Consider the following 24,763-nt stretch of genomic DNA (forward strand, 5'->3'; position numbering starts at 1 on the left):
CAGGGGCCATGGGCGTCCCACCAGCTCCCTGCTCCCCGCTGAGTACCAGCACAGCTCCCCAGCCCTGGGCAGGCTCCCGCATCGCCAGCCTGGCAGGCAGCTGTGACAGAAAAAGTGGTGTGTGATCTTCCTCCCTGCCACACCGGGCTGGCCAGGTGTCTCCCACCTCAGGTCCTCCCCTCGCCCTCCCCGGAGGGGCCGATGAAATGAACACAGCGCTCGCTTCAGAAAAACGCCAGGGCCGCTGGGAAGGGCCTGGATCTGAGACCCTTTTCTTCTTACACCCTGTTAAGAAAACCAGGGCCAGGGACTAGTGTGTGTGAGCGTGGGGGGTGGTTTGCAGGCCTGGGGCTCCCTGCACAGGCGACGTTCCACGGGGCCCTCAGCAGCCTGGCTGCCCGAGTGGCCGATGGGGTCCCACCCAGCAGATGCTGAATGAGACCCACCCCTGCCTGTGGACCTGCTGTCAGTTTTATGGCTGTGGGTTGTACAAGCAGCAGGAAGAGAGGACGGGGAGGCAGGATGGGGCCAGGGAGGCTGCCCGTCTCCTCCCTGGGTCTGGGGCAGCCTCAGGCTCTGCTCAGACCAGAATGTCTGAAGGGGAGAACCCAGCAGAGGGGGGAGGGGAACTCAAGTTTCCAGACAACTCAGACACCGGCTGGAAGATGTTTAACCCCTGCCCGTCTGGGTGACGAGAGCCCTGGCTACCAGGCAATCGCGTCACCCCAGGCCCGCAGGGTTCCTGACGCCCGCCTCTGAGGGGCCATCTTGGCTTCCCATCATGCCTTCAGTTTGGAAGTTGGTGATACTGTTGAAAAGTCAGGGGATTGCCCCCAAAAAGACGCTCTTAGGGAGAGACGGGAGCAGGCCTCTTTGGGACTTCACATTCGAGCTCACAGCCAACTGCAGGTGAGGCGCTGGCTCCATTCCCCACCTGCAGACAGGAGGATGGATCTGGTGCCCAGGTGCTCGGGCTGAGCCGGCTGCACAGCTGCCTCTTCTGCAGCCCGGGTCACCTCCCCAGCTGCTTCTGGAAGCAGCCCCAGCTCCCGCGTAGGTTTGACCCAGGCTGAGTCCCTGTGTTTCTTTGGTGAGGACTGCAGTGGGGGGAGAGGGAGGGGAAGTGGGGAGGGCACTCATCCCTGGCCAAACAGCACCCCGCCCCGCCTTGCCCGGCGTGGGAGAACAGGATCCTTCAGCTCACCACAGACATCCAGGTGGGCGTCGCTCTCCCTTGTTTGAAGACAGTGATGGCCAGCACAAGAGCCAGGATCCCAGTCCCCAGCCCCCTCCTGCCCAAACTGCCCGCGGCTGTCATCTCCAGGGACCTAATGGAGAGCTGCTGCCCCGAGAGCTGCCACTTGGCATCCCTTCTGTAAAATTTCTGCTAGAGAAACATAACTGGGATGCCATCACGAGTGTGGGAGGCAGGAGGAGGCCCCACCAAGACAAGCCCAACTTAATCTCTGGAACCTGTGAACATGTTACCTTACTTGGCAAAAGGGACTTTGCAGATGTGATTAAGGTTACAAGACTTTGAGATGAGGAGATTATCCTGGATTATCCTGATGGGCTCCATCTAATCACATGAACCCTTAACATTGGAAAACTTTTCCCGGCTGGGTGGAGGAGATTTGGTGTCAGGAGCAGTCGATGCTCTGCCCCCATCGCTGGCTTTGCAGTTGGAGGAAGGGGGCCATGAACCAGGGAACAGGCAGCCTCTAGAAGCTAGAAATGGCCCTCATTTTACAACCGGCAAGCAGATAGGGGCCTTGGTCCTACCGCCCGAAGGAACTGCATGCCGTCAACTGCAAGACAATGGATTTGTGTCGGTTGAGCTGCTGACTTCGTGGTGATTTGTTAGGACAGAATGAAAAACTAATACAATGAGGAGACATCAGACAAACACAAACGGAGGGACACAGGGCTGGTTATCAAGCATGTGGAAAGGACCCCTCAAAATTCCTAAGAACAAACAGCTAATTAGAAAAACGGGCAAGAACGAACAAGCGTTTCACAGAAGAAATAGGAATGGACAATGAAAATAGGAGCAGATGATTAACCACACTTGTCATCAGGGAGAACAAATTAAAGCCACAATGAGATTCCATTTTAGTCCCTGGATTGGCCAAATTGATGATACCAAGTGTTGATGACAGTATAGGGCGCGGGTCCACAGCATGTGGCCCTCGGGCCCAAATGGGCCAGCGGATGCTCTTGTAAATAAAGTTTTATAGGAATGCAGACATGCTCATTTGTTTATGTATCCTCTAGGGCTGCTTTCGAGCTAGAAAGGCAGAATTGAATAGTTGTGACAGAGACTCTTATGGCTTGCAAAGCAGAAGATATTTGGTATCAGACTCTTTACGGAAAAAGTTTTCCAGCCTCTGATGTAAACCAGCAAGAACTCTTATAAGTACTTTGAAGAGCAATCTGGCAATGGCTAGGAAAATCAAAGGTATGCACAGGCTTGAACCTGCAATTCCACTTCTAGGTATTTACCCTAGAGAAACTCCAACGTATTAAGGAGACAAGTAGCACAATGTCCCTGAGTCACTGTTGATAGTGGCAGGCAATCGGAAGCGACTCAGGTGCTCTCAGCAGGAGAATGGATACATACAAACATCCTGGGCTTTTCAAACAACTGATTTTTCATAGAACAGTGAGAATGAATGACTCAGAGTGAGTACCTGCAAAATGATGGTGAATCTTGCGAACAAAGTTGAGGGGAAAAGGTAGTTGTGGAAGAATTTATATGTATCAATCCATTAGTATAAAAGTCAAAACTGCAAAGCGCTCTACCCCAATATGCTACTGAATTAATTAGGTTAGAGCTTTGGCTTCATTAAACAGTCCAATAATAGTGGCTTAAACGAGATGGTTCGTCAGCTCCTCATGGAGCAGACCAAAGGAAGTGGTCAGGGGCTGGGATGGCAGCTCCGATCTATCACGCTGTCCAGGGACCCGGGCTCCTCCTGGCTGCCACTCCGCTTCTACCACGGTCCACATGGCCCAAGATGGCTCCTCACCATCACCTCTCGGTTCTTATCTTTAGGATGAAGGAAGGAGGAAGGGCCAGACCACCTCCCCTTTAAGGATCTACCTAGAAGTTGTACCTGTCATTTCTACTCACTCCTCATTGGTCAGAACTTAGTCACAGGACCACCTCTAGCTGCTAGGGAGCCTGGGAAGTGTATTCTTTATTCTAGACAGCCACATGTGTCGGCAAAATTTGGAAGATGGAATAAGTATTAAGAGACAAATAGTAATCTTCCTCACAACTGTTTAGGGATACATCTGTACGTGGTACATCTTTAAAGAAAAGTAATGAGTTCATAGTCTGGACAGCGATGATCCCAGGATGGCCGCAGAGAGAGAATGAAGGTGGACCTGTGGAGGAAACAAGGGAATATCGAAGTTTCTGCTAATATTGTCTTAAAGCCGAATGGTGGGTTTGTGAGCATTTTTCTTTGTTAAAGCATACGTTTAAGTTATGCATATCCTGCCTTGCATGGATATTTCATAAAAACTACACAATTAATAAAAAGCAGGTTATAGAATGTATGCTCTATTTATACGGAATGAATAAATGGCATTTATTATTTTGGTTTTGAATCTACTTACTCTTTACCCTGCGTTGACTCTTATTCCCCTCACACCTGGGGGTGGGACAGAGCCTTGCCTAGTGGCTCTGCTTCTGGGAGCTGAGGAATCAGTCTCTTCTCCACGAGGCAAGGTCCTCCATGTACCTGCAAACATGGTCCCCATCCTCTCCCAGCAGCCTTTGATTGTCCCCGTGCACACTACCCGCCTTCTCGGAATTACCTGCTTCTTCCTGAGAAGGCCTTTCCCAGCCCTCCTGTCTCTACGCATGGATTCGGGAGACACATAGTGAGCATCTGCCAGGTGTCAGGAATTCACAGTTGTATCAAGGTCGTTCTCTGTTCTCTCCCCTCCCCAAAGCCCTCTCCATCCTCCATTCCCATTTGGCTCTCAAGTCCTAGCCGAGAAGCCACCTCCTTCTTGAGGCCTTTCCTAGGTTTCTCTGGTCTGTACCTCTCTCGCACGGTATTTCCTCTACGCTTTTAATATTGGAATGTTAGATTCTCTTCTCACGCTGCTCCGGGTGCAGTTCTGAAGGGAGCCAGCCGGGGGAGCAGATCCCCACGCCCCGTCTTACGAGCTTTGTGACCTTAGCTGAGTCACCAAACCTCTCCGCGCCTCAGCGTTTCATTAGTAAAATGTAGGTGCTAACTCCTCCGAACAGGTTAAGGGGTTGGCTCCGACAGTTAAGGCCACCGCCCCAGTGCCCAGGGCACCAAGCACAGCCTCCGAAACGATCCTAGGTGTAACTGTTAAAATGAACCCTCGAAACCCTGCTCCTGTCCGGAAGGCGCGGCGCAGCCCTTTTTCCCCTGCTCTCCACTACCCTTCAGAATAAGGGTTCTGCGGGGCGGGTCCCCAGCCCTCCCGCCCCGGTCAAGGCGGGGCTCAGGAGCCCAGCTCTGCGTGAGGACCGAGGCGGCGAACTGTACAGGTGCACCGCCGCCGGCCCCGCCCCCAGGTCCCGCTCACAGACCCGACCTTGCCTCTCATTGGTTCGCGATCTGCATAGCCCCGCCCACAGAGCCCGGCAGTTCCACGCCGGGCCCCGCCCCTCCCTCAGGCCCCGCCCCGCGCCGTCACTTCCGGGCAGGGGAGCCGGCGGCAGGCGGAAGTGTGCGTCCCCGGGCGGCTGCGGAGTCGGCCTGAGGGGTGCCTAGTTGGCGCCGGCGGCTCTTCCGGGTCTGGGCGCGGGGACGCAGAGGCGGCCGGCGGGAGTGAGCGGAGGACGATGACATGAAGCGGCCACGGGGTCTGGAGCGGCCCGGAGGTTGACTGTCCCCGCCGCCTTCCCGCAAGGCCGCCTCCTCCAGGCAGCCTCCCGTCTCCCTCAGGGCCTCGCAGCCGGGCCCCCGGGCCCCAGACCGCGCGCCATGACCGCGGCCGCCGCCTCCAACTGGGGGCTGATCATGAACGTAGTGAACAGCATCGTCGGGGTCAGCGTCCTCACCATGCCCTTCTGCTTCAAACAGGTGAGGCCGGCGGGCGCAGGTCGCCGCGCCCGCCGCCCCGGCTCCCCGCGCCGCCGGCGGAAGCGGAGCGCCGCGCGGCGTCTGCAGGAGGAGCCTGGAGGCGGGGGGCTTGCCCAGCACGGGCGCCGGCGCCCGGTTCCACGCAGTGAGCGACCGACTGCCGCCGAAGCTGCAAGGGCAGCAGCGCAGGACGGCCTTCCGCAAATGGACAGCGGCCGAGGACTCGTTGTCACCTTATCGGTGGTTTTCAAAGCCCTGACGCTGCTACTCTTGCATTCGGGAGCACAGCCCTCAAGTCGCAGAGGCCCTGGAACTAACTGACTGGGGCGTGGGTTGCAAGGCGATCGCAGAGGGCGCCAGGTTGTACGCTTTAGATCTGTGCGCTTCGCCATAGGCAAGTGTCGCCTCCGTTGAAAAAATCGTGCCAACATTAAATGCCTCGTGAAAGGAAGCCGCTGTTCTGAGGTGGGGATTCATCTGGCTTCTGTTTAAACGGTCCACAAGTAAACAGGCTGTTGGTACTCCAGAAGAAGGAGGTTGGTGGAATCTTCAAAGTGGATAAGATTCCCTAAAATGCGGAGTGGGACTGGGGGGAAGGTCAGGTCCGCCGAGACCAGTCTTGTGTGATGAAACCAAACAGGTAGAAAGAAGAAAATAAGATGGACATTTTGGAACTGAAAATGGGCACCAGTAGTTTAATTTTAGATTAACAGACACTTTGCATTTTTCATATTTAGGGTCTTTTGGATAAAAATAGCAAAAAACATTTTTTTTTAATCCGGGGTTTTCGATCCCTCACCTGGAGTGCTTTACCCTGTCTGGGTGAGAATGTGTTTAGAGTTCCCGTGTGAGTCGCTGCTCTGACTTGGCTGCAGGCACGTTGGCAGGAGGACGGAGGCTCTGCAGGCAGTCGTGGGAGGATGAGCTGGTGGCGTGTGCCCCCCGGGGCAACGTCTGTATTTGGGCGATGTAAATCCCAGCGTGGGTGGCCAGCTCTGGGTGTTTCGAGCACTGTGTGTCCCCCTAGCACAGAATTGCGTCCTGGGTCATGTAGTTGGCTGGTGGTGCATATCTGCAAGTCCCGTGGTGCCAGCCTTGATGCCTGTGTGGGAAGTGCCACCGTGGCAGGGCTCTGTGTAGACGCCTGGGAAATACCCCATGGGGCCAGGAGATTGGGCCGTCCACAGACTTTGAGTGTCTTCTGGGTGGTTGGCACGAGGCCCCTGCCAGAGCGTGAGACGTGGGCCAGATTGACTTGCTCGGGAAGAGCCCGCGGCTTAGTGGCGGAGGCCCGTCTGCCGGCCCAGAACGGGAGGCGTTCACCTGTCCCAAGGGCCTGGCAGAGTTAGGACGGCCGTGCCCGGTGGACTCGGTGCCTTCTCTAGGAGAAGCCCCTGGCAAGAGCAGAGCGGGAGGCAAGTGGGCAAGTCGGGGATGTGCTATCGCAGTGTCTGGCAGCCGCATCATTTAAAAAGAGTTTTGGTTTTGGATTTTTTGTTTGGTCTTAGTAATTTTGGTGCTTTCTGAAACATTAACATCTTATCGAAGGATAATGTGCACGCAGAAAAGTGCACACGTTTAGGTGGGCTCTCGATGAATTTTCATAAAGTGGACAAACAGGTAACTAGTTCCCAAATTAAGGAGCGCAGCCTCGCCGGGACCCCTGCGGTTGCTGGCTCCCCCGCAAAGGGCCCACCGCTGGCACCCAGACCTTGGTGTCCGCTTTTCTTCATGTGACTGGAATCACATCGTGTGTTCATTTTCACGTCCGGCCAGTGGTCCATTGTATGGTGTACACAGTCCGTTCATCCTCCCACTTTGCCGGGCACAGCCGTGTTCCCTGTTTGGAGCTCCGTGGACGCGCATGCGCAGGCTCAGAGTCTGGATCTGCGACTCTGAGGTATTTTTACCTTTGAGTAAAGAGCTGTGTCGTAGGATGTGTGTACGTTCAGCTCTAGCGGATGCTAGTAGGACATTTGGGTTGTTTCTTCAGTTTTTGGATTACAGATAAACCTGCTATAAACATCGGCATTCACGTTTTTGCATGAACACGTGTTTTCATTTCTCTTGGGTAAATACCTAGGAATGCAATTGCTAGGTCAGATGGTAAGTGTCTGTTTAACTTACAAGAAAGGCGTAAATGTCATTTTTAATCTCTTCCTTCCAGAATGTGTTTACCGCTCCTAGCTGTTGATCCAAGTGGCTAGAAAGTGGTACACTTTAGGGGGTGTGCAGAGCGTGAGGGAGGCACCATTTAGCTGTTCATCAAGACTCTTGGAGGGGCGGGGAAGGAGACAGTCCTTGGTGCTCTCAGGATCACCCGCAGATCTGTGTCGCTGGACAAAGCGAGTGGCCCCGACGTCCCGGGAAGTGGTCCCTTCTGGTGTGCGGGCGGGGGGCAGGGGAGTGGAGGGGCCCTTGGAAGCCACGGACGGCCAGTGTGTGACGTACAGACGGTGGGGCTGTGTGTCTTCGTCAGCGTCCCTTTTCCTCTCATCCCTCAGTGTGGCATCGTCCTGGGGGCCCTGCTCTTGGTTTTCTGCTCTTGGATGACGCACCAGTCCTGCATGTTCTTGGTGAAATCCGCCAGCCTGAGCAAACGGAGAACCTACGCCGGCCTGGGTGAGCACCTTCTTGGGAAGCGCGGTGTCCTGGGTGGGGGGCGGGCCTTGCTCCTTTGTTCACGTTCCTTCCACTGTATTCAGAAAGAGCTCCTTGAACAGCAATTTTTTCCTTCTTTTAAAATTTAGTGCAATTTTTGACAACCGTTACTGTAGTCACACGCTTCAAACTTGAGGTGCCACGAAGGAGTCTGTGGCGAAGGCGCCCCGCCCTGTTCTCCCGTCTCCCCTTTGAGCAGATAGGCACGGAGAGGCCCCTCCACGCCCAGCAGAAGCTGCAGCTCCAGCTCCCCGCCGTGTGGGACGCTCAGCGCCTGCCCCTCCGCGGCCCAGAGCCTTCCTCCTCCCTCCCCGCGCTGCCCCGCAGGGCCTCGCTCGGCCTCCCACACTCCAAAGGCCATGGAGGACACTGTCCCTGGGCAGGCCTGTGGCCGGGATCGTCACCCGTCTGCCCAGCGGCGTTCTGTCCCCTGATGCTATCGGGTGCAGCCTCACTTAGTTTTCCTTCTTCCTTCGATGTCGTCTGAGCTGCACTTTCCGCTCCCGTTCAGCCTGGACTATTTGCCGGGCGGCCCGGCTCCGGGGCCCCCGCTTTCCCGCCGCCCTCGGCTGCCGTGCGAAGGCCGCGCTCTCTCTGCGGAACCTCTCGGCCCTGCCTTCTGTCCGTGGGACGCGCGCCGTGGGTGTTGAAATGCCGACACGTGTGGCTCAGGAGTTGGCCAGTGTGTGTGTGGCCTCCGGATGAAAGTCCCTGACCCCCCAGCCAGCGTGTGGCCGGGCCACTGGGTCCCCCCGAGGAGGCCCGCCTTGGCCCTCGTCTCACAGCTGTCGCAGGGGAGAGGGGGTGGGGAGGGGGGTGGTGTGCAGAGTTCAGGGGCCAAACGAAACGCGTCTGCGCGCCCCACGTGCGGGCTCTCGGCAGCGCGGCCTGTCGGTCCTCCCAGCTCGCCCGCTTTGCGTTGGCACCGAGACACTCGCGTTTATCCTGACCTCAGCTCCGAAGGACGCTCCCTTCCTCTGGTGCCGTCAGGTCGTCGTTGTTGGAGTCACCTCAGGAAGTGAAAGTTACCGGCCACGCTTGACCCACGGTGACCCCTAATTGAGCTGGAGATGAAGTGTGCATCACGGCGGCCCCTTACTCCATCTGCAGGGCCAGGCTCTTGGGGTGACCCTTCTCTCGCCACTGAGGGTCTCTGTACAGTGGGGTTCCCGTGGCTGATGCCCATGATGTGCTGGGCTGTGCCGGAAAGGGCAGGTGACCTTGCGCTGGGGAGGCTGACTGTTTGTCATTCTTAGAAAGTCCCTGAGCAGGCAGACAGCTTTGGCTAGATGTGAAAGCCTGAAAGACGGTTGCCCTTGGACACCCTTCCACGTGGCTGGGGCCCCTACCTTTAACTGCTGGGGTGACTGCCGCCCGAGGCTGACTGCTAGAAGCAGAAGGGTAACGGAACCCAGCGGTCTCCCGATATGTCTGTGGTTCCAAACAAGATGGCTTCCGCAGAGTGCCCCCTGTCAGACAGCCTGGGTCAGCAGATCCCCTGTGCCGTGTTGTCCGCTGGGTCCTCAGGCATCGGGCAGCTGCAAGGGCGAGGAAGAGGACAGATGGCCTCCGTCTAGACCCGGGGACAGTGCCGGGATGGTTCAGCAGTGCCCGGAGTGGCTGGCGGAGCTCCAACAAGTAGCCCATCTAAACCCCATGCGAGTCCCGGACGGGCAGATTTCAGTTTGCGACTGTTCCCGTGTGCTTAGCCCCCGGCAGTGGTCACAGCGCGTGGCGTGTGCTGCAGAATCGACTTGGCCGGTTTGGGGAGTCGGCGCTGGCGGGCTCTTTGTCGGGGGCGTTTGCGTCTGCGCTGTCTCGTTTGCTACTGCCGGGCTGCTTCTGTGAGTGTCGTCCACTTCTTGCCTGCCCTCCCCGGCCCTGCAGTCCCTCCCTTCCCGAGGCGTCTTCCAGGCCCGGCGTCACAGGGTACACAGGCACCGGCTCGTCAGCCGCCTCCAAGGCTCCGCACCCCAGACCCGCACTGCCTAGCTTGGGGCTGGTGCTCTGAGCCCGCAGCTGTGAGCAGCGAGGCCCCTGGCCGCAGAGTCCGGTCTGTTCCGGTCAGTGTCTGTCATTCTGGTCACACTCCTGGGCTGGGGGTTGCAGAGGCCCGTTCAGAGCAGTTTCTCCAGCCTGTCCTAGGACGTGTGACCCATACAGGTGGCTTCCTGGCTCGGGAAATGAGGGCTGTAAAACCAAGCTTTGCCACACCAGGGACTTTACACCCTCCCGCCTTTTGTTTATGAAGCACATTTTTATTGTCCCCTTGCAGGAGGAGAGGGTGGGAGTGGGGCCGGGGTCCTGATCGAATATGGTGGGACAAGAGTCAGCTCCGTCGCAGCAGCCTCGGAGCCATGGGCCAGGCCGTGGCCCCCAGAGAATACGCTGACCCAGTGTCAGGGGGCCAGGGTGGCTGCTGCCTGGCCTCCCCAGGGCAAAGGCAGGACAGTTTTTCCAGACGCAGCTCCGCTCAGACTGCGCTGGACTCGTCCCTGTGTGGCCAGCCAGGGGCCGGTTGGCTGCAGAGCACCTGTCACCCTGTGGGGAAGGCCTGACTCTCGGAACAGTCAATCAGTCCTCACCGGGGGGCACTTTCACATACACACACACACACACACACACACGCCTCAGGCTGCGCTGCGCTGGTGCTGCGGCCCCACCCTGAAGCCGCTGGAGGGCAGGCCAGGGACCCCTGCCCTCCCGGGGCCACGCCGGGCAGGAGGCTGAAGGGTAGCGAGCCGCCAGGACTTTGTGCTTGAGACTCAGGATTAGAGGTTGCTGAGGGATTGATGCCTGAAGGCCAGGTGTGTGTGTGTGTGTGTGTGTGTGTGTGTGTGTGCCGGGGCTTGTGTGGGTGCATATGCAAAGGGTTTATGCAAGTGTGGGTTGGGGGGGCTTTGTGTGAGTGTGTGTGGGGGTGCGGGGGCCGGTGGAGTGTGTGTGTGGGGGTGGTGTGTGGGGTCCCATTCAGCTGCATGAGACAGGAGGACAGGGGGTTGGAACACCAGGCCCCTCTTTGGCGTGGCTGCACCTTGGAGGTGCCCCCAAGGTCGTCCTTCTGGGAGCCAGCTGTGTCTTTCTGGGTGAAGAAGTGTGGCCTCCTGACTCGGCCCTCTGACCTCGAGGACCCTCGCCGCCTCGTCCAGGCTGCAGGCGTGTCCTGGAACTGCCTGGGGAAGGCGCTCTGAGTATTCGGCACGCGTTGTTGGTGCGGGGCTTCCTTTAGAGGAGGCTGGAGTGGATCACGCCACCTCTGCGTCCAGGGTGTGTGGCTTTTTGTCACGTCCAGGGGGTGCTGCCTGACGGCCGTCATTGACAGGCTTGGAGAGCCTCCCCGTCGGCGACAGCAGGGCCTTGGGCCGCTGTCTGCTCTCTGGAGTTTTTAGGTTTGAAGTTCTCAGCTTGACCTTGATCAGCATCTGGTGCAAGGACCTGTCAGGTTCGGGTTCTCTGTGATGCAGTGGGCTTTGTTCGCGCGTCTGAGACACGAGTCACCACCCAGTGGTCAGATAGCAGGGGAAGCCAGAGGGACCCGCACAGGCCACCTCATCTGCCCACCCGTAGCTAGGTGTTTTGGACTCATTCACACCAACCACCCTGCGCGCTTCCTGCTCTCCGAAGCTCCCGGGGGTCCCTGGCCCGGGTGAGGGAGGAAAAGGGCCTGGAAGCGGGGGCCATTCTGTCACATGCACCTATTCTGGTTGCTTCTGGGGGACTGGGATTTCCCTCTGCCCTCATCGCACTGGGCCGTGGTGGGGTCGCAGGGGTACCGGGCCCTGTTAAGGTGCTGGGCGGGGCCTGGCCGAGTCAGCTGCAAGCAGTTCCGTGGTCAGGAAGGAAGGACGGGCGCCCTCCCGACACCGTAGGACACGCGAGACGCACTGGTCCCCAGCGAGGCCCCTTCACTGTCTGCCTTGAAAGGGAGTGGCCCTTTCAAGAGCACTTGTCCCCTCTCGTCCCCAAGTGCCATATGGGAAGCATTATCTAAATTTTCTCCTGAAATCAGAGAGTAAACATATGAGTCTTTAGCCGGGTCCTCTGGTGCCAGTTGTGAAAACTGGGCACGCCAGGCTGGGGCTGAGGCTGACTGGGCCCTCCTGGGCACCTCTCAGCTCTGTCCCCGCCTGCCCAGGCCTGCGACACACAGGCTGCCTCCCCCTTGCCGTGTGGGGAAACGCCACTTCTTTACATTCCCAGCAGGGAGGTCTTTTCTGTGCCCTCCCCTCCCCTCCCCTCCTCAGTGAAAAACACCAATCTGCTTGGCTTCCCTTGCTTTGTTCTTGTTTTATTTGTTTTTTGTTTGTCGAGTGAAGATCTGAAAAAATCACGGGACCAAAATAAACACATGTCCCCCTTACGCCCGGGAAACTGCAGACCGGCGGGTTTTGTCAGATCGCCCTTTGTAGCTTCTGCCGGGCACGCTTTTCCCGATGTGCTGCTGGCGCTGTTGGATCGAGCACTGACCCTGTCTCTTCTTTCGCACTAGCGCTGCTCGCCTACGGAAGAGCCGGGAAGGTGCTGGTGGAGACCAGGTAGACGTGCCCTCTGCTTGGCGACGCGCTCCCTCCCTCACCCGTAGCTAAAGAGAAACTCGACGACAAAACGAATGCTGTGCTTCAGATGTGGATGAGCCCATAACTTACAATGTTTTTCTGAAGTATTACTTACTAAGTATTTGAAAGTTCAATTTATTATACCCTTAAAGTGATTAGTGTCAAAGTGGAAAGCCTCATTTAAGTCTTACTAAGGAAATTATGAAAAATGGAAAACTTGGGAACACAGCAAAATCGCATTCCCTCAGTCAGAGTTAGCCTCTCAGTACGGGTCCCGAAACTTTTACCTGCCACCTCAAACACTGTTGCATCAAGGTGGCGTTAGGCGTAGATGTCATATTTTTCTCCCTTTGGAGTAAAATTTTATGAGATGAAAAACTGCTGGGAGAGCGCCTTCTTTAGGCTTCGAAATTCGGGAACCGTAAACAGAGGAAGAACCCTTGTTGATTCCTGGGTTGTCCTGTCACCTGTCTGATGTCACAGTGCATTTTTGTAGCACCTGAGGGAACGTTGAGCCCTTCCTGTGGAGAGAACGCGAGCCCCGCAGGGAAGGGCCCGGTGGAGCGGAGGGCTCCGCGGAGGCCCCCGCGTCCTGAGCGCTGACCGTTCAACGTGCGAAGCCCCGCCTTTCATTCAGCTCGGCCTCGCATAGTCACATGCCAGCAGCGGTCCGTGGGGACCGGGCTCGGCATCAGGGTCCCTCCCAGACCATGAGCACAGCCCAAGCCCGGGCCTCAGCTCAGCGGCCCGGCTCCGACCGTGGTGAGACCACGGACTCCTACAGAATGCCATTAAGACCACGACCTCCTTCTTTGCAGCATGATCGGGCTGATGCTGGGGACCTGCATTGCCTTCTACGTTGTCATTGGCGACTTGGGGTCCAACTTCTTTGCTCGGCTGTTTGGGTTTCAGGTGAGGACCCTCTGCAGTGTCTGGTGTCTTAGAATGCTCATGTGACACCCCTCTAAGCCCCTATCTCAGACCCACCGGCTGAGACCAGTGCTGTGGACTTGACCCCGGGCCTTTGGGCTGGGTGACGCCTGTCCAGCTCCGCGCTCGGTTCCCCCAGGTGACTGGCACCTTCCGTGTGCTCCTGCTCTTCGCGGTGTCCCTGTGCATGGTGCTCCCGCTGAGCCTGCAGCGGAACATGATGGCCTCCATCCAGTCCTTCAGCGCCATGGCCCTCATCTTCTACACCATGTTCATGTTTGTGGTGAGTGTCGGGCTGCCAGCTGCCTCTGGAGATGATGGGCAAGCGGCTGGGCCTGGGAAGTGATGTGAGCCCGGTGGACACAGGCTTCAGTGCGGGGCCCGAAGCTGGTCCGCTGGGAAGCGAAGGTCACGCAGAGAAGGGTTTTACGTGGGTTTGCGGCCAGGGGTCACAGTGCCAGTGTTTGGTCACCGGGCAAGCGGTTTTCTAAGTGAGCTTTTCTAAGTGAGGAGATGGGAGGGGCCCATGTGGGGCGGGTGCTCAGAACATCTGGTCCTCACTGAGCGTGTGGAGGCCGAGTGGGAGCCCCAAGGACCTGGGCCCCCGCCTGCCCGTTTGCTGGCACGGTCACAAACGATCTTTCCCCAGGAACGGAACCTGGTGGTCTCTGCAGTCAGCTTTCCTTAGATGGCCGAGCACTGGGGGCGTGCCCAGAGGCCCTCAGCCATAAGTGCCAGCCCGTGACACTTACCCACTGCTCTCCAGACAGCCGTTCTCGTGGATTTGTCCTTTAAAAAGTTTGTGCAGGGATGGGGAAGGACTTACCCAGGTGGGGGTCCACCCTGCCACCTGAGGCAACTGGGGTGGGCATGCTGAGTGGGCCGCGCTGCTTACTGTCTGCACTCAGTGGCCCCTATTCGGGCCGTTGCCCCCAAGTGCCAGGCAGGCTCTGCGGCGCGTGCTCCTCTTGCAGCCAGCAGGAACTGGGGCGGTGTGCACCCCTGCCCTCCAGCTGGTGGCAGCAGGCTGCGCTGCGGGGAGCACGCGGGCCGAGATGGGCAGCGGGGAGCGCTGTGCGCCATCCTCCCGCCCGCTCTCCACGGCGTCGTGGGCGCGGTGGCACCGTGCTCGGCCCGGCCTGGTCTAGGCCTGTGGTGGCTGACAGGCCCCCTCGAACCTTTCTCCTCCACATACAGATCCTGTTGTCTTCGCTCAAGCACGACCTCTTTGGGGGACAGTGGCTCCACCGCGTCAGCTATGTCCGCTGGGAGGGCGTCTTCCGCTGCATCCCCATCTTTGGCATGTCCTTTGCCTGCCAGTCGTAAGTACCGCTGCTCCGGGGGCCCCGTGGCTGGACAGTTCGATGTGGGTGGGGTTTGGTGCTGGGCGATGGGCGTCATCTGTTTTAATTGGATAACAGGCCACTGAAGGGACGTGTTGTGTTCAGTCGTAACCTTTCCCCCTCCTCTGTGTTGAGGGAGATCATTATATTTTTATATGTTTTTTACATAGAGAAATTGACTTTATTCCCGAGACATGTCGCCAGCACTGCTGGTGAGAGCACCCGGTTTGCCAAGTCCCCCACGAGACGAGCTGGCTGTGGGGAGCGCGCAACAGCCCAAACCATCTGATCCGCAGAGTCCCGAGCATTTTGCCAGAAGTTAGCTGTTCGTGTGAGCAGCTTCCTTCCTTAAAAGGAAGTTGCAAAAAGAGAGAGTTGCACAAACATGGACTTTTGAGGGTCGCTGGGACGCTTCCAGAGGCCCGTGCGCGTGCACGCACGCACGGGTGCCTTCTCGCTGGCACGCGGAGCTCCGCGAGTGCAGACCGGGCTGTCTCCGTAATCCGGCAGCATCGCCTTCTCTGCCAGCGCCGAGAGCCAGTGATCCGTGCCCGCTCGGAACGGCAGCCATCGAGAGAGGTGTAAATCCTGTGCGGACGGGAAAAGACCATCGGTGCGCCGTGGGCTGGCGGAACAGCCCCCCGTCGCTCTGGTGGGCACGATCGCGCCAGTCGGAAATCAGTGACGAAACGTGTTCATCCCGCCGTGTTTTCACCCACGCGCGAGATCCGCGTCGTCAACCCCTCTTCCCGTCTCTCTTGGCGGCTCGGTTTCCACCAGAACATGCTCACTCTGGCTGTTCACTGTCCCTTTTGTAATCGGTGACGGAAGTTACATTCTCTCAACGGGTACCTGGTTACCAGTCGCCTCTTTTGTTTCGCATTTGCTTTTTTAAGAATGAACTGTGGTTGGTCTGTTCAGGCGGTGGCCATGTAGTGGCCAGCGCACATGATCGGGTTTGGCTCAGGGTCAGACTGCAGGTCCCGGGAGGTTGCAAGCACGGCTCATGGTGTGGCTCACAGGGCATCTGCCTGCAGAGACGCCGTGTCACCCGGCGGGCAGCGGCGGGGTCCCGGGGCAGGGGCAGAGCTTTTCCTCCCGCTGCGTCTGCTGCCGCCTGTGTTGCTGGTGACCGCCAGGTCCCCGTCCGTGTGACTAGTCTCCTTGTTGCAGGGACGGCCAGGTCCCTGCTTTGCCACCACTGTGTGGCCCTTCTGGTCTGTCTTCATGTTGAGCGCTGGAGGGGCAGAACCACCAGGCCCCCTGCCCAGAGAGGTGGGGGGAGCGCCGAGCATGGAGGGGCCTGCGTCTGTGCGGTGGGGCAGGAAGGGTGTGCCCGGGGCTGCGCGGAGAAGGCTCTGTCCGACTCAGGTAAACTGAGTCACAGGGGCCGCTTAGCAAGATGAGGGCCTGTGAGTGCTCTGGGTGCTGAGGTGGGCTGCCGTGGGGGTCTGTGGCTTCCGCCATCAGGTCCTTCGGGCACGGGCAGGATTGGAGGGGGGCTGGCACCTTGCCCTTTCACATGTGTCGTGCATAGTGCCCTGGGTTCCTCCCGTGTGTGGGGGCTGGGGAAGGAAGCCGCCGTCCCGACCTGACTCCGCTCCCCGAGCTGAGGCTCCCCGGTGCGGCCCTGCTCCAGCCTGAGGAGCCAGTCAGCGCACGACGTCTGTGCCATTTCCCCTCCAAGTCCTCTGCCATCTCCCTGTGGCCTCGTGATCTGTGGGCGACCCCTGCCCACTGAGGGTGGCCTGAGGAGACTGTGTGCACAGGTGGGGTACTGAGCATCGGCTGCTGCCAGCCGGGTCTCCCCACCTGTTCCGGCCGTTTGCTTTGTGGTAAAGTTAGCCTGTGTTCCCTTAGTTTGAATCGCACCTTCGAAGGGTGGTTTTGGGGTTTGGCTCCACTGACTGCTGTGCTTGTCCACTCCTCGCCAACGGTCTCTGTCCTGATGGGCTCCCGCACAGTGTGACCTCTGGCCACGGCTGCGAGCCCAGTGGGACCACAGCAGACGGGACTGGAGAGCAGCCACCCCTCCATTCAGCCCCAGCAGAGGCCACCCCTTGCTTTCTTCCAGGGGCTGCACCCAGACCTCCTCCTCGTCCCCCTGTCCCTTTCTGCCTCTCGCAAGCAGGAGACCCACGTGGACACATCCCCTTCTCACCCAGCAGCTCCGTGCAGCTGGCCCGGGGCCCTGGGACAGAAGCCGCTTTTCTGTCTCCTGTTCACGTGGCCCTGAGCGCCCGCGCCGAGGCGCAGAGATGGGCGCGCGTCCAGGCCGCTCGTGTTTGTTTACCTTTCCAGTCTCTTGACAGCGATGCTCTGAACCGCTTCTTGCTCTCCCTGTAAGCGGCTGCCTCAGCCCAGCCCAGCGCTCCCTGGAGCGGTTATGCTCCCGCTTCGGGGACAAATGGCCTTTCGCTCTGTGGCACTTGTCAAGTGTTTTTGGGGAGTGCGTTGGGGAGGGCTCTGAGTGGGCAGCACTCCCTGCACTCTGCCCCGGCCCCCAGCGATGCGAAATGTGGCCTTGGCTCTGAGTTCCACAGTGGCGAGTGTGGTGGGACAGGAGGCGGCAGAGACCCTGGGCTGGGGGCCTGGGGACCAGCAGCCTGGGAGGGCGTGTCTGTCTCTGGAAGCTGCTTTCTGAAGCCACTTGTATTTACACAGCCAGGTTCTGCCCACCTACGACAGTCTGGATGAGCCGTCGGTGAAAACCATGAGCTCCATATTCGCGTCCTCCCTCAACGTGGTCACCACCTTCTACGTCATGGTAGGACTCGCACACCCTCCCTTCCTCTCCCACGTCTCGGGTGGCGGTGCCCAGCGTGACCCTGCCTCCCTGTGCAGGCCCGCCCTCTGCTCCTGTCCCCTCCTAGAGCCTGGTGGCCGCGGGCAGACCCGCTCTTGAACTCCACTCCAGGGCTGCCTGCGAGCCGCTTCCACCCCAGGTGGCCTTGGTGTCTCGATGGCGCTGCCTGGGGGGCCTCTCACAGCTAACCCCCTACAGAAAGGGGCCTGTCTGTGAATGAGCGGCCGGGCTGTGGTCAGCAGGGAGGGAGATGACCTGAAGCTCCGTCCCGCAGTGACAGCTCACGTGGGTCTATTCCCAGTCTCCATAACGCCTATTTGTTATTTTATTACTTCGTACATAAAATTGTCAACATGCTTAAGGTTATGGCTCGTTTCCCTGAACTTCGTGGTCTTCGCATTCTTGCCACCTTTACAAATGGGCCGTGCAGACCGTTGCTGGCAGCGTCTCCGTCCGCAGGGACCATGGTTTACCCCGCGGTGCCCACGGTGCCCGCGGCCTGCAGGCCACATTAAGCTCGGGCTTCTGCACGCAGGGCTCGCGGGGCGTCCCCCCTCCTTCCTTTTCATGCGGGAGGCCCGTCTTCTGGGTGCCGTGTTGTCTTCACGAAAAGCCACATGGGACTCTCACCTTCAGGCGTTTACACTTCTTACCAAGGAGGGCGTTTTACGAGCCAGGAGTCTGAGGGCCCCTTGGCCTTGTGGAAGCTGCTGTGAGGGGCTCACGGCCCCTTCGGGGGAGGGTGCGGCCCCACCACACGCCCTTCCACTCTGTTCTCCGGCAGGTGGGGTTCTTTGGCTACGTGAGCTTCACCGAGGCCATCGCCGGCAACGTGCTGATGCACTTCCCCTCCAACCTGGTGACGCAGATGGTCCGCGCCGGCTTCATGATGTCGGTGGCCGTGGGCTTCCCCATGATGATTCTGCCCTGCCGGCAGGCCTTGAACACGCTGCTCTTTGAGCAGCAGGTAAGGTTCCCGGTGTTCCTGGGGGAACGAGGTTTTCCTCGTCTTAATTATGTTTTCTTCTCTTGGCTTTTGCTGTTTTTTTTTCCTGGGCAGTGGTATGCGGGCTTTCCAAGCTACACATAAAAAGCTTTCAATTAAGATGAAATCTTTTAGTAGGGATTGAGAAAAAACAAACCAACTTTGTAGAAAAGAGGCCGCTCCAGGACAAGTAAGGATGGAGTCACAGTCACACGGGTCAGGCGCAGCGTCCAGGCTGGGCCCATCTCCCATGGCTCCCCAGCCGCACTGCTGCCTCCCCAGAGAAGGAGCGGGAAATCGGGGGCTTGCTTCCGAGCGGTCCTGGGGGGTGTGGAGGGTGGGAACGTGGAGGCGCTGGCTGATAACGCTCGGTCGGCCGGCGGGCACTGGGTTGGTGCATCGCTCGTGTATCCGAAAGTTTTAACAATTGGCCGTGAGACACCTGAGCCACGAGAGAGCCTCGTCTCCTTCAGCGTTGTGTGCGGACACGGCGCTGCCTTGTCCTTTACAAGCCGTCAGCTGTTCGGGCTCTCTGATTGTGCTGAGTTGACAAGGTGCATGTGTAACAGCTCGTGTCCAGGGACATCTTGGGAGCCCGTGGCCCCGCGGCTTTTCTCTGGTGCAGAGTCTGTGTCCTGGTGGCCACACAGGCTCCACTGGAAGTGCCCAGGCCCCAGTACAGGTAGGAGGGCTGCTTTGGTCCCAGAGACTCCAGGGAAGTGTCCAGCAACCAGACAGGGGAGGGTGGGCCTCTGGGCGGAACAGCTTCCATGTGGGCCGGTCCCCACAGGTTCTGCCATCAGAGACAGCATGTCAAAGCAGAGGTGGAGCCCTGGCACTGGCTGCCCTCCCTCTCTGGTGTGACTCCCCCCCACCCCCATTAGCTGTTCAGGACCTAGGCGCCAAGCCGGGAGTGATTTCGTGCCTTGTTCCTTGGGGTGCGATGGCGGAGCATCTCATGTGGCCATGGAGTCTTCCCCCGATGTCCAGCCTGGCCTCCCTCCTGTGGGCTACTGGCTTCCATCTTTCGCAGTTTGGTGCAGACACGTACTTTGCATCTGAACAGTGTCTGTACATAGCACATGTTTATCATTTTTTAATTGTCGGGCAGGGGCAGTGTTATACCAGGCGACGCGCTCCCCCACGGGGTCCGCTCGGTGCCGGCGTCCCCTCACAGGCATGCAGCACCCCTTTCACTGTCCGCTTCTGTCTGTAGCTCGCGGGTGGGTGTCTGTTTCCATGGAGACCCACAGCATCTCTGCGCCCTGGGGCCTTCACCCCTGGTCGGATGTTCTGGTCGGTGCCAGCCTTTCGCCCTTGACCTCTCTGGTAACGGCCACGACAGCCTTCGTGCCCACGGCTTCCCCTCGTCCTCTCCTCTCAGTCCTTCCCGGGCGAGTTTCGGGGCAGGAATTCCCGGGCCAGAAGGTACAGCCCTGGCCCCTGTCCTCACTGGGCTGTGTGCCAGCTGCCGTCCGAGGGCGGGCGGAAATTCTCCAGCCCCTTCGGTCTGCGTGAGCCGCCCACGCAAGAGTCTATTCTGAAAATTGGGGGCCTGAAATTCCAGTTCTGGAAGGTTCTGAAGCCTCACTTGAGTGGTAGTTTCACGGTCAGCCCCTCCTGTGTGCCTACACTGTTCTAGAATCTTCACTCCTGTGAGCTCGTTTGGCCCTCGCCGCAGCCTGACCCTGGCGTGGACAGGCAAGGGAGCCGAGGCCGCAGGCGGGGCTTCGGGTCTGGTGTCCGCGTCGCGCCCTCCCCCTTCCTTCTGCCTGTGCGCCCTGCAGCTGCTGGAGACGAGGCGAGGCGAGGCGGGTGCGGCCGAGCGTGTGGCAGTGCAGCCCTGCTGCTCCAAGCCCCGCGGGTGTCGCCTGGCGCCGGCTCGGCGTTCCGTTTTCTGTACCGTGTGGTACCTTTATCAATCTCACGGCGTCGTTCTGGAAGGAAAACGGCTTGTGACTACCCTTCCAAACCGCGGTTGTCACGCTCATGTCCCCGCTTGGCGTGAGGAGCAGCCTGTGCCTTCCTGGCACCTCGCGGGTCTGGGTCACAAGTTTACCTCTGGGTCGCTCGGCCACATCTGATGGGGCCTCTGGGGAGACCTGCCTGGGGTGCTCGTGGGCCCTTCGCGGGCTTGCTTGCCAGAGTGGCAGAGGGGTCCGGCCATCGCAAAACCTCTTCTTTGTTTCTTCTGTCACATAGCAAAAGGACGGGACCTTTGCCGCCGGGGGCTACATGCCACCTCTGCGTTTCAAGGCTCTGACCCTCTCAGTTGTGTTCGGAACCATGGTCGGCGGAATCATGATCCCGAACGGTAAGTGGGAGGGCCGTCCGGTGGCTGGCTTCCTGCGGACAGAGAGAGCTCACTGGAACCCGCACACGCCCTCCCCGGGTCGCTCTGCGGAGGCCCCCACACTCCAGGCTCCTGGCTTGCACACACCCCCTCGGTCACTCACGGAGCAGCGGGGGAGGAGGCGTGGGCCGGCACCAGGTTTGGGGTGATTGAAGAGAAGCCCCGCTGGTGCCCAGACACCTGGCGGGGAGTCGAGCGGCATTAGTGGGCCTCGCACCGTGCTGGGCCCAGGGTCCTGCTGCTCCCCGAGGTCACACGGCCGGGGAGGGAGCGGTGTTAGCGAGGAAACTGAGGCGCACGGTCTCAGGCGGGAAGCGTCGGCCCCTCGACCTGCGCTGTCCTTTTGCTTGGTGTCCGGTGGCACAGAGGGTGTGCCTCCGCTGTGGCCAGTGCCCTGGAGCCGTGCCTAGGTTCCCGTCCACAGCAGGGCCGGCTCGGCCACAGTGCTTGCTGAAGGCGCATGTCTGGTTGCTCACCCCGTGTCTCGTCCGCAGTGGAGACCATCCTGGGCCTCACGGGTGCCACGATGGGGAGCCTCATCTGCTTCATCTGCCCGGCCCTGATCTACAGGAAAGTCCACAAGAACACGCTCTCCTCCCAGGTGAGCGCCGTGCGGGCCTCGGCCGCCCCCGCGTCAGTCTGGGCCCAGTGGGGGAGCGTGCTCCCCGAGGGCTTTTGCGGGCCAGGTGTGTTCCTTAGCACAGGTGCGGTCTCTGTGTGCACGTGCCCCGACCACCAGCACGTGCGCCTGCGGAGCTTCCCAGGGCCCCGCATGGGTGCCGCACCCGCTCACTCATCTGAACATCAAGCACTGAACCAGCTGTTCCCCAAACGTGTGTCCGTGTGTGCTGCACACTCCATGTCCCCATCCCTACCCTCTTGCTGGGGACTGTCTTTGAGGGAGTCACTCTCCAGTCGTGCTGACACAGGCAGCCCGCGACGGGTGTGTGTACCTGAGCATCCCCAAGTGTCTGAGGCTGTGTCTAGGGGATGCTTTTGGAAACAATCCCTGTGTCGCCGAGGGTGAGCATATGTGGCCCGATGGCTTTGGTCCCCGCGCCTGCGCAGAGTTCAGCCACCGTCGCTCCGAGCCAGCGCGGGCCTCTTTCCCCTTCATCAGGCCAGAGTGACGTCACACGTCTGGTCGCGTTTGCTGAGCGCACCCAGCCACAGAACCGTCATCCGGGGCAGACACAGAACATTCCAGCACCCGGAGCTTCCCCAGAGATTACTGCGCGTCTGTGTTGTGATGTTTTGGAGTGATGTTACCTGTCCCTAAAGCTGGCGGAAGTGTAGTCCACAGCACGGGTCTGCGTGTCTGGCCACCTCGCTCAGCAGCACGTCCGCGTGTACCCAGGCCGCTGAGGGGGCGGGAGGGTAGCTGGTCCTCACTGCGTGCAACAGCCCCCTGTGACCAAGCACAGCTTGCTGGGGTGGACGGGGTCCTGTGTGGGCTGCTCCAGCTTCGCCGGTGCGCATGTGTGTGCACAGTTGATGGGTTATTCACTCAGGCGGGGGGCTGTTGGATCCTGGGTCCTGTCTACCCAGCTTTAGTGCATTTTGCCAAACTTTTTCCGTTTTTCCACATTAGAATTCTGGCGGCTTTTACATCTACTTTCCCTTCTACAAATTCTAGCCCTTCTGGTGGGTGTGTAGTCGGTGGTCCCTCTTTCGAGTTTTAACTTTCCGTCCCCACGTGACTGATGAGGCTAAGGGTCTCTCTGTGCCCCGTCGCCATAGGGGGGGTGTCTTCTTACCCATTTCTGATCTCCTCGGTTGTCCGTCTGTTTCTTAGTGATTTGTAGGAGTTTTTAAGATTCCAGATACGAGTGTTTTCAGAGACATATTGCAAATGCTTTTTCTGCCTCTTGGCTGCCTTCTCACTTCCTTAATGACACCTTTTGATCAACAGATGTTCTTAATTTTAGTGTGGTTTGGTTTATTGCTCTTTTTCCTTTGCTGGGTGCTTTTTATGTGTGATTTAAGAAATCTTTGCTTATCCCAAGGTCCTGGAGGTAGGCTCCTATGTGATTTTGGAGGATTTGTATTTTATTGTTCTCATCTAGATCGGCGCTCCCTCTGGAGTTGGTTGGCGGGAGGTAGGGCGAGGCCTGTGTTCTGTTGGTTGAGAACCTTGAGGTTCCAGGCTCTCGCTGATTGGCTCCCCCCTTCTCACGGCGCTGTAGCAGCACTGCTGTCACACGTCACCTGTGCAGGAGGGAGACGGTCAGTCTCCCTTGCAGCGGTGCTGCCGTTTCCATCGCTGTGGCCTTCTCCTGAGCCTCGGCATCGGGCAGCAGAAGTCCCCCAGCTCTGTTGTTCTTCAGGGTGTCTTTCCTGTTGCTGGCCCTTGCATCTCTAAGCTTTAGAATCGGCTTGTCGGATTCCTCCAGAACAGCCCGTGGGCCTTTGACTGGGGCTGCACCAGGCTGTGGATCGGACAGGCGACATCATCCTTCAGTTCTCAGCCTTTTCTGATTTCCATTGTTACCTCTCCTTCCACCCACGGCTGCTTTAGCTGTCCCAGCTTTGGGAGACTTCCTAGTAATCTCTTTTATTGATTATGAGCATCATCCAGGTGTGGTGGGAGGACATGCGCTGAGGACCTTTGGTCCTCTGACATCTGCGGAGACTTGCTTTGTGGCCCAGCACGTGGTCCATCCTGGTGGGCAGTCACCGTGCTGTGCAGTCTGCAGTTGTTGGAAGCCGTGTGCCCTCTATGTGGCTAGGTCAGGTCAACCAACTGCGATTTTCAGATTTTACGTCTTCTTACTGACTTTTAAATCTTGTTGTTTGTCGTTATGAGAAAGGACTGATGATTCCCCCTGTAATCGTGGATTCGTTCAGGTCCATCAGTTCTCGCCTTTTATTTTGGAGCCACGTTATCAGCAACATGTAGGTTCGAGATGGTTAGATCTTGTGAAACGGGCCCTTTTCCTTGTGAAATGCTCCTTTGGTCTTTGGAAATGCTTGTCAGCTCAGTCCTGTCTGCTGTAGTGTAGCTAACGCAGCTTCGTTTGGGGTTTGTAGCTGCACCGTGTAGCTTTTCCATCCTTTTTCTTTCGCTCTCACTCTGCCCCCCTATTTCAGGTGTGTCTGCTGCCATAGCGCGCAGTCAGCTTTTGTTTTGTTTCGTTGATACGAGTATTTCAGGTTACTTACAGTTGATGTAATTGCTGATTTTGGAGGAATTAAAGCTTCCATTTTACTCTTTGTTTTTTATTTGTCCCATCTGTTCTTTTCCTGTTTTTTGTTTTTGGGTTTTTTTTTTAAGTAGTTTTTCTTTATTCCTGTTAGCTGGTGTTGCACATTTCTGCTCTGGTGGTAATGCGGGGCAGTTTAATTTGAGTCCCTGGCTTATAAGAGTTGGTAGTAAATTGGTTATTTATCACTTCCCAGACGAGGCAAGGATCCCAGAGTGTATCGCCGCGCACCCTCCTCTGGCCTTCAGAGCTATTGTTTTCACATTTTCTAATTTTACACATATTTAAAACTCCACGAGACATGATTGTTTCAGATAGAATTTATTTATGCCGATCCTTTGCGGTTTTCTGGTTTTCTGTCACTTGGCCCTGCCACCTGGTGCCTGGTGGCTGGTGGACACTGAGAAACCTCCGGGGCTTTGCGTGGTGTTCGTCTCTGTCCACCTGTGTGCACCGGCGGTGGGTCTGGCCCTGGTGTGCCCTCCCTCCCGGGGCGTAGCCCTTCCCGGGTCTCAGCCAGGTGCCTTTGCCCTCAGGTGGCTCAGCTCCCTGCTACCCTTCACCCTCCCGGCAGCTGGTCCCTGCGCGGCTGCGCGGCTGGGGCTGGCACATGCCCCAGGGAGCACAGACGCGGGCGCCCTCCCTCATTCTAGGGTCGCCGTCCTCCGCCACAGCCAGAGCACCAGGAACCCCCACAACGCGAGGAATTAGTGCATTCCCGCTAAATTGCAAATGCTTTTTCCAGTCGTCAGGTCTCCTGTCTGAGTCCTGGGGCTGGCCGGGGAGGACGGCTGGGGAGGACAGTCCCCACTCCAGCGTTTGGAAACGCCTCCCTCGGTTCTACTTTCTGA

At 58.4% G+C, this 24,763-nt stretch overlaps 1 protein-coding gene across 5 annotated transcripts in view; it reads left to right on the forward strand.

Moving 5' to 3' along the window:
• Window positions 1-4,695: 4,695 nt before the first annotated feature.
• Window positions 4,696-24,763, forward strand: part of SLC38A10 (solute carrier family 38 member 10) — a 35,583-nt gene continuing 15,515 nt past the window's right edge. For 2 of the 5 annotated variants that reach the window (XM_039859580.1, XM_039859579.1), the window contains exons 1-10: window positions 4,977-5,075; window positions 7,580-7,697; window positions 12,226-12,271; window positions 13,111-13,204; window positions 13,362-13,505; window positions 14,420-14,544; window positions 17,230-17,332; window positions 18,156-18,338; window positions 20,559-20,670; window positions 21,204-21,310. In XM_039859580.1, coding sequence (XP_039715514.1) covers window positions 4,977-5,075; window positions 7,580-7,697; window positions 12,226-12,271; window positions 13,111-13,204; window positions 13,362-13,505; window positions 14,420-14,544; window positions 17,230-17,332; window positions 18,156-18,338; window positions 20,559-20,670; window positions 21,204-21,310 — 1,131 coding nt within the window. Of the gene's footprint in view, window positions 5,076-7,579; window positions 7,698-10,893; window positions 11,004-12,225; window positions 12,272-13,110; window positions 13,205-13,361; window positions 13,506-14,419; window positions 14,545-17,229; window positions 17,333-18,155; window positions 18,339-20,558; window positions 20,671-21,203; window positions 21,311-24,763 lie in introns of those variants that run through there. The other 3 variants (XM_039859578.1, XM_039859581.1, XM_039859582.1) reach the window with 3 other exon arrangements.

The sequence above is a fragment of the Pteropus medius genome, unplaced genomic scaffold (assembly GCF_902729225.1).
Source record: "Pteropus medius unplaced genomic scaffold, Ma_sr-lr_union100, whole genome shotgun sequence".
Taxonomy (NCBI): domain Eukaryota; kingdom Metazoa; phylum Chordata; class Mammalia; order Chiroptera; family Pteropodidae; genus Pteropus; species Pteropus medius.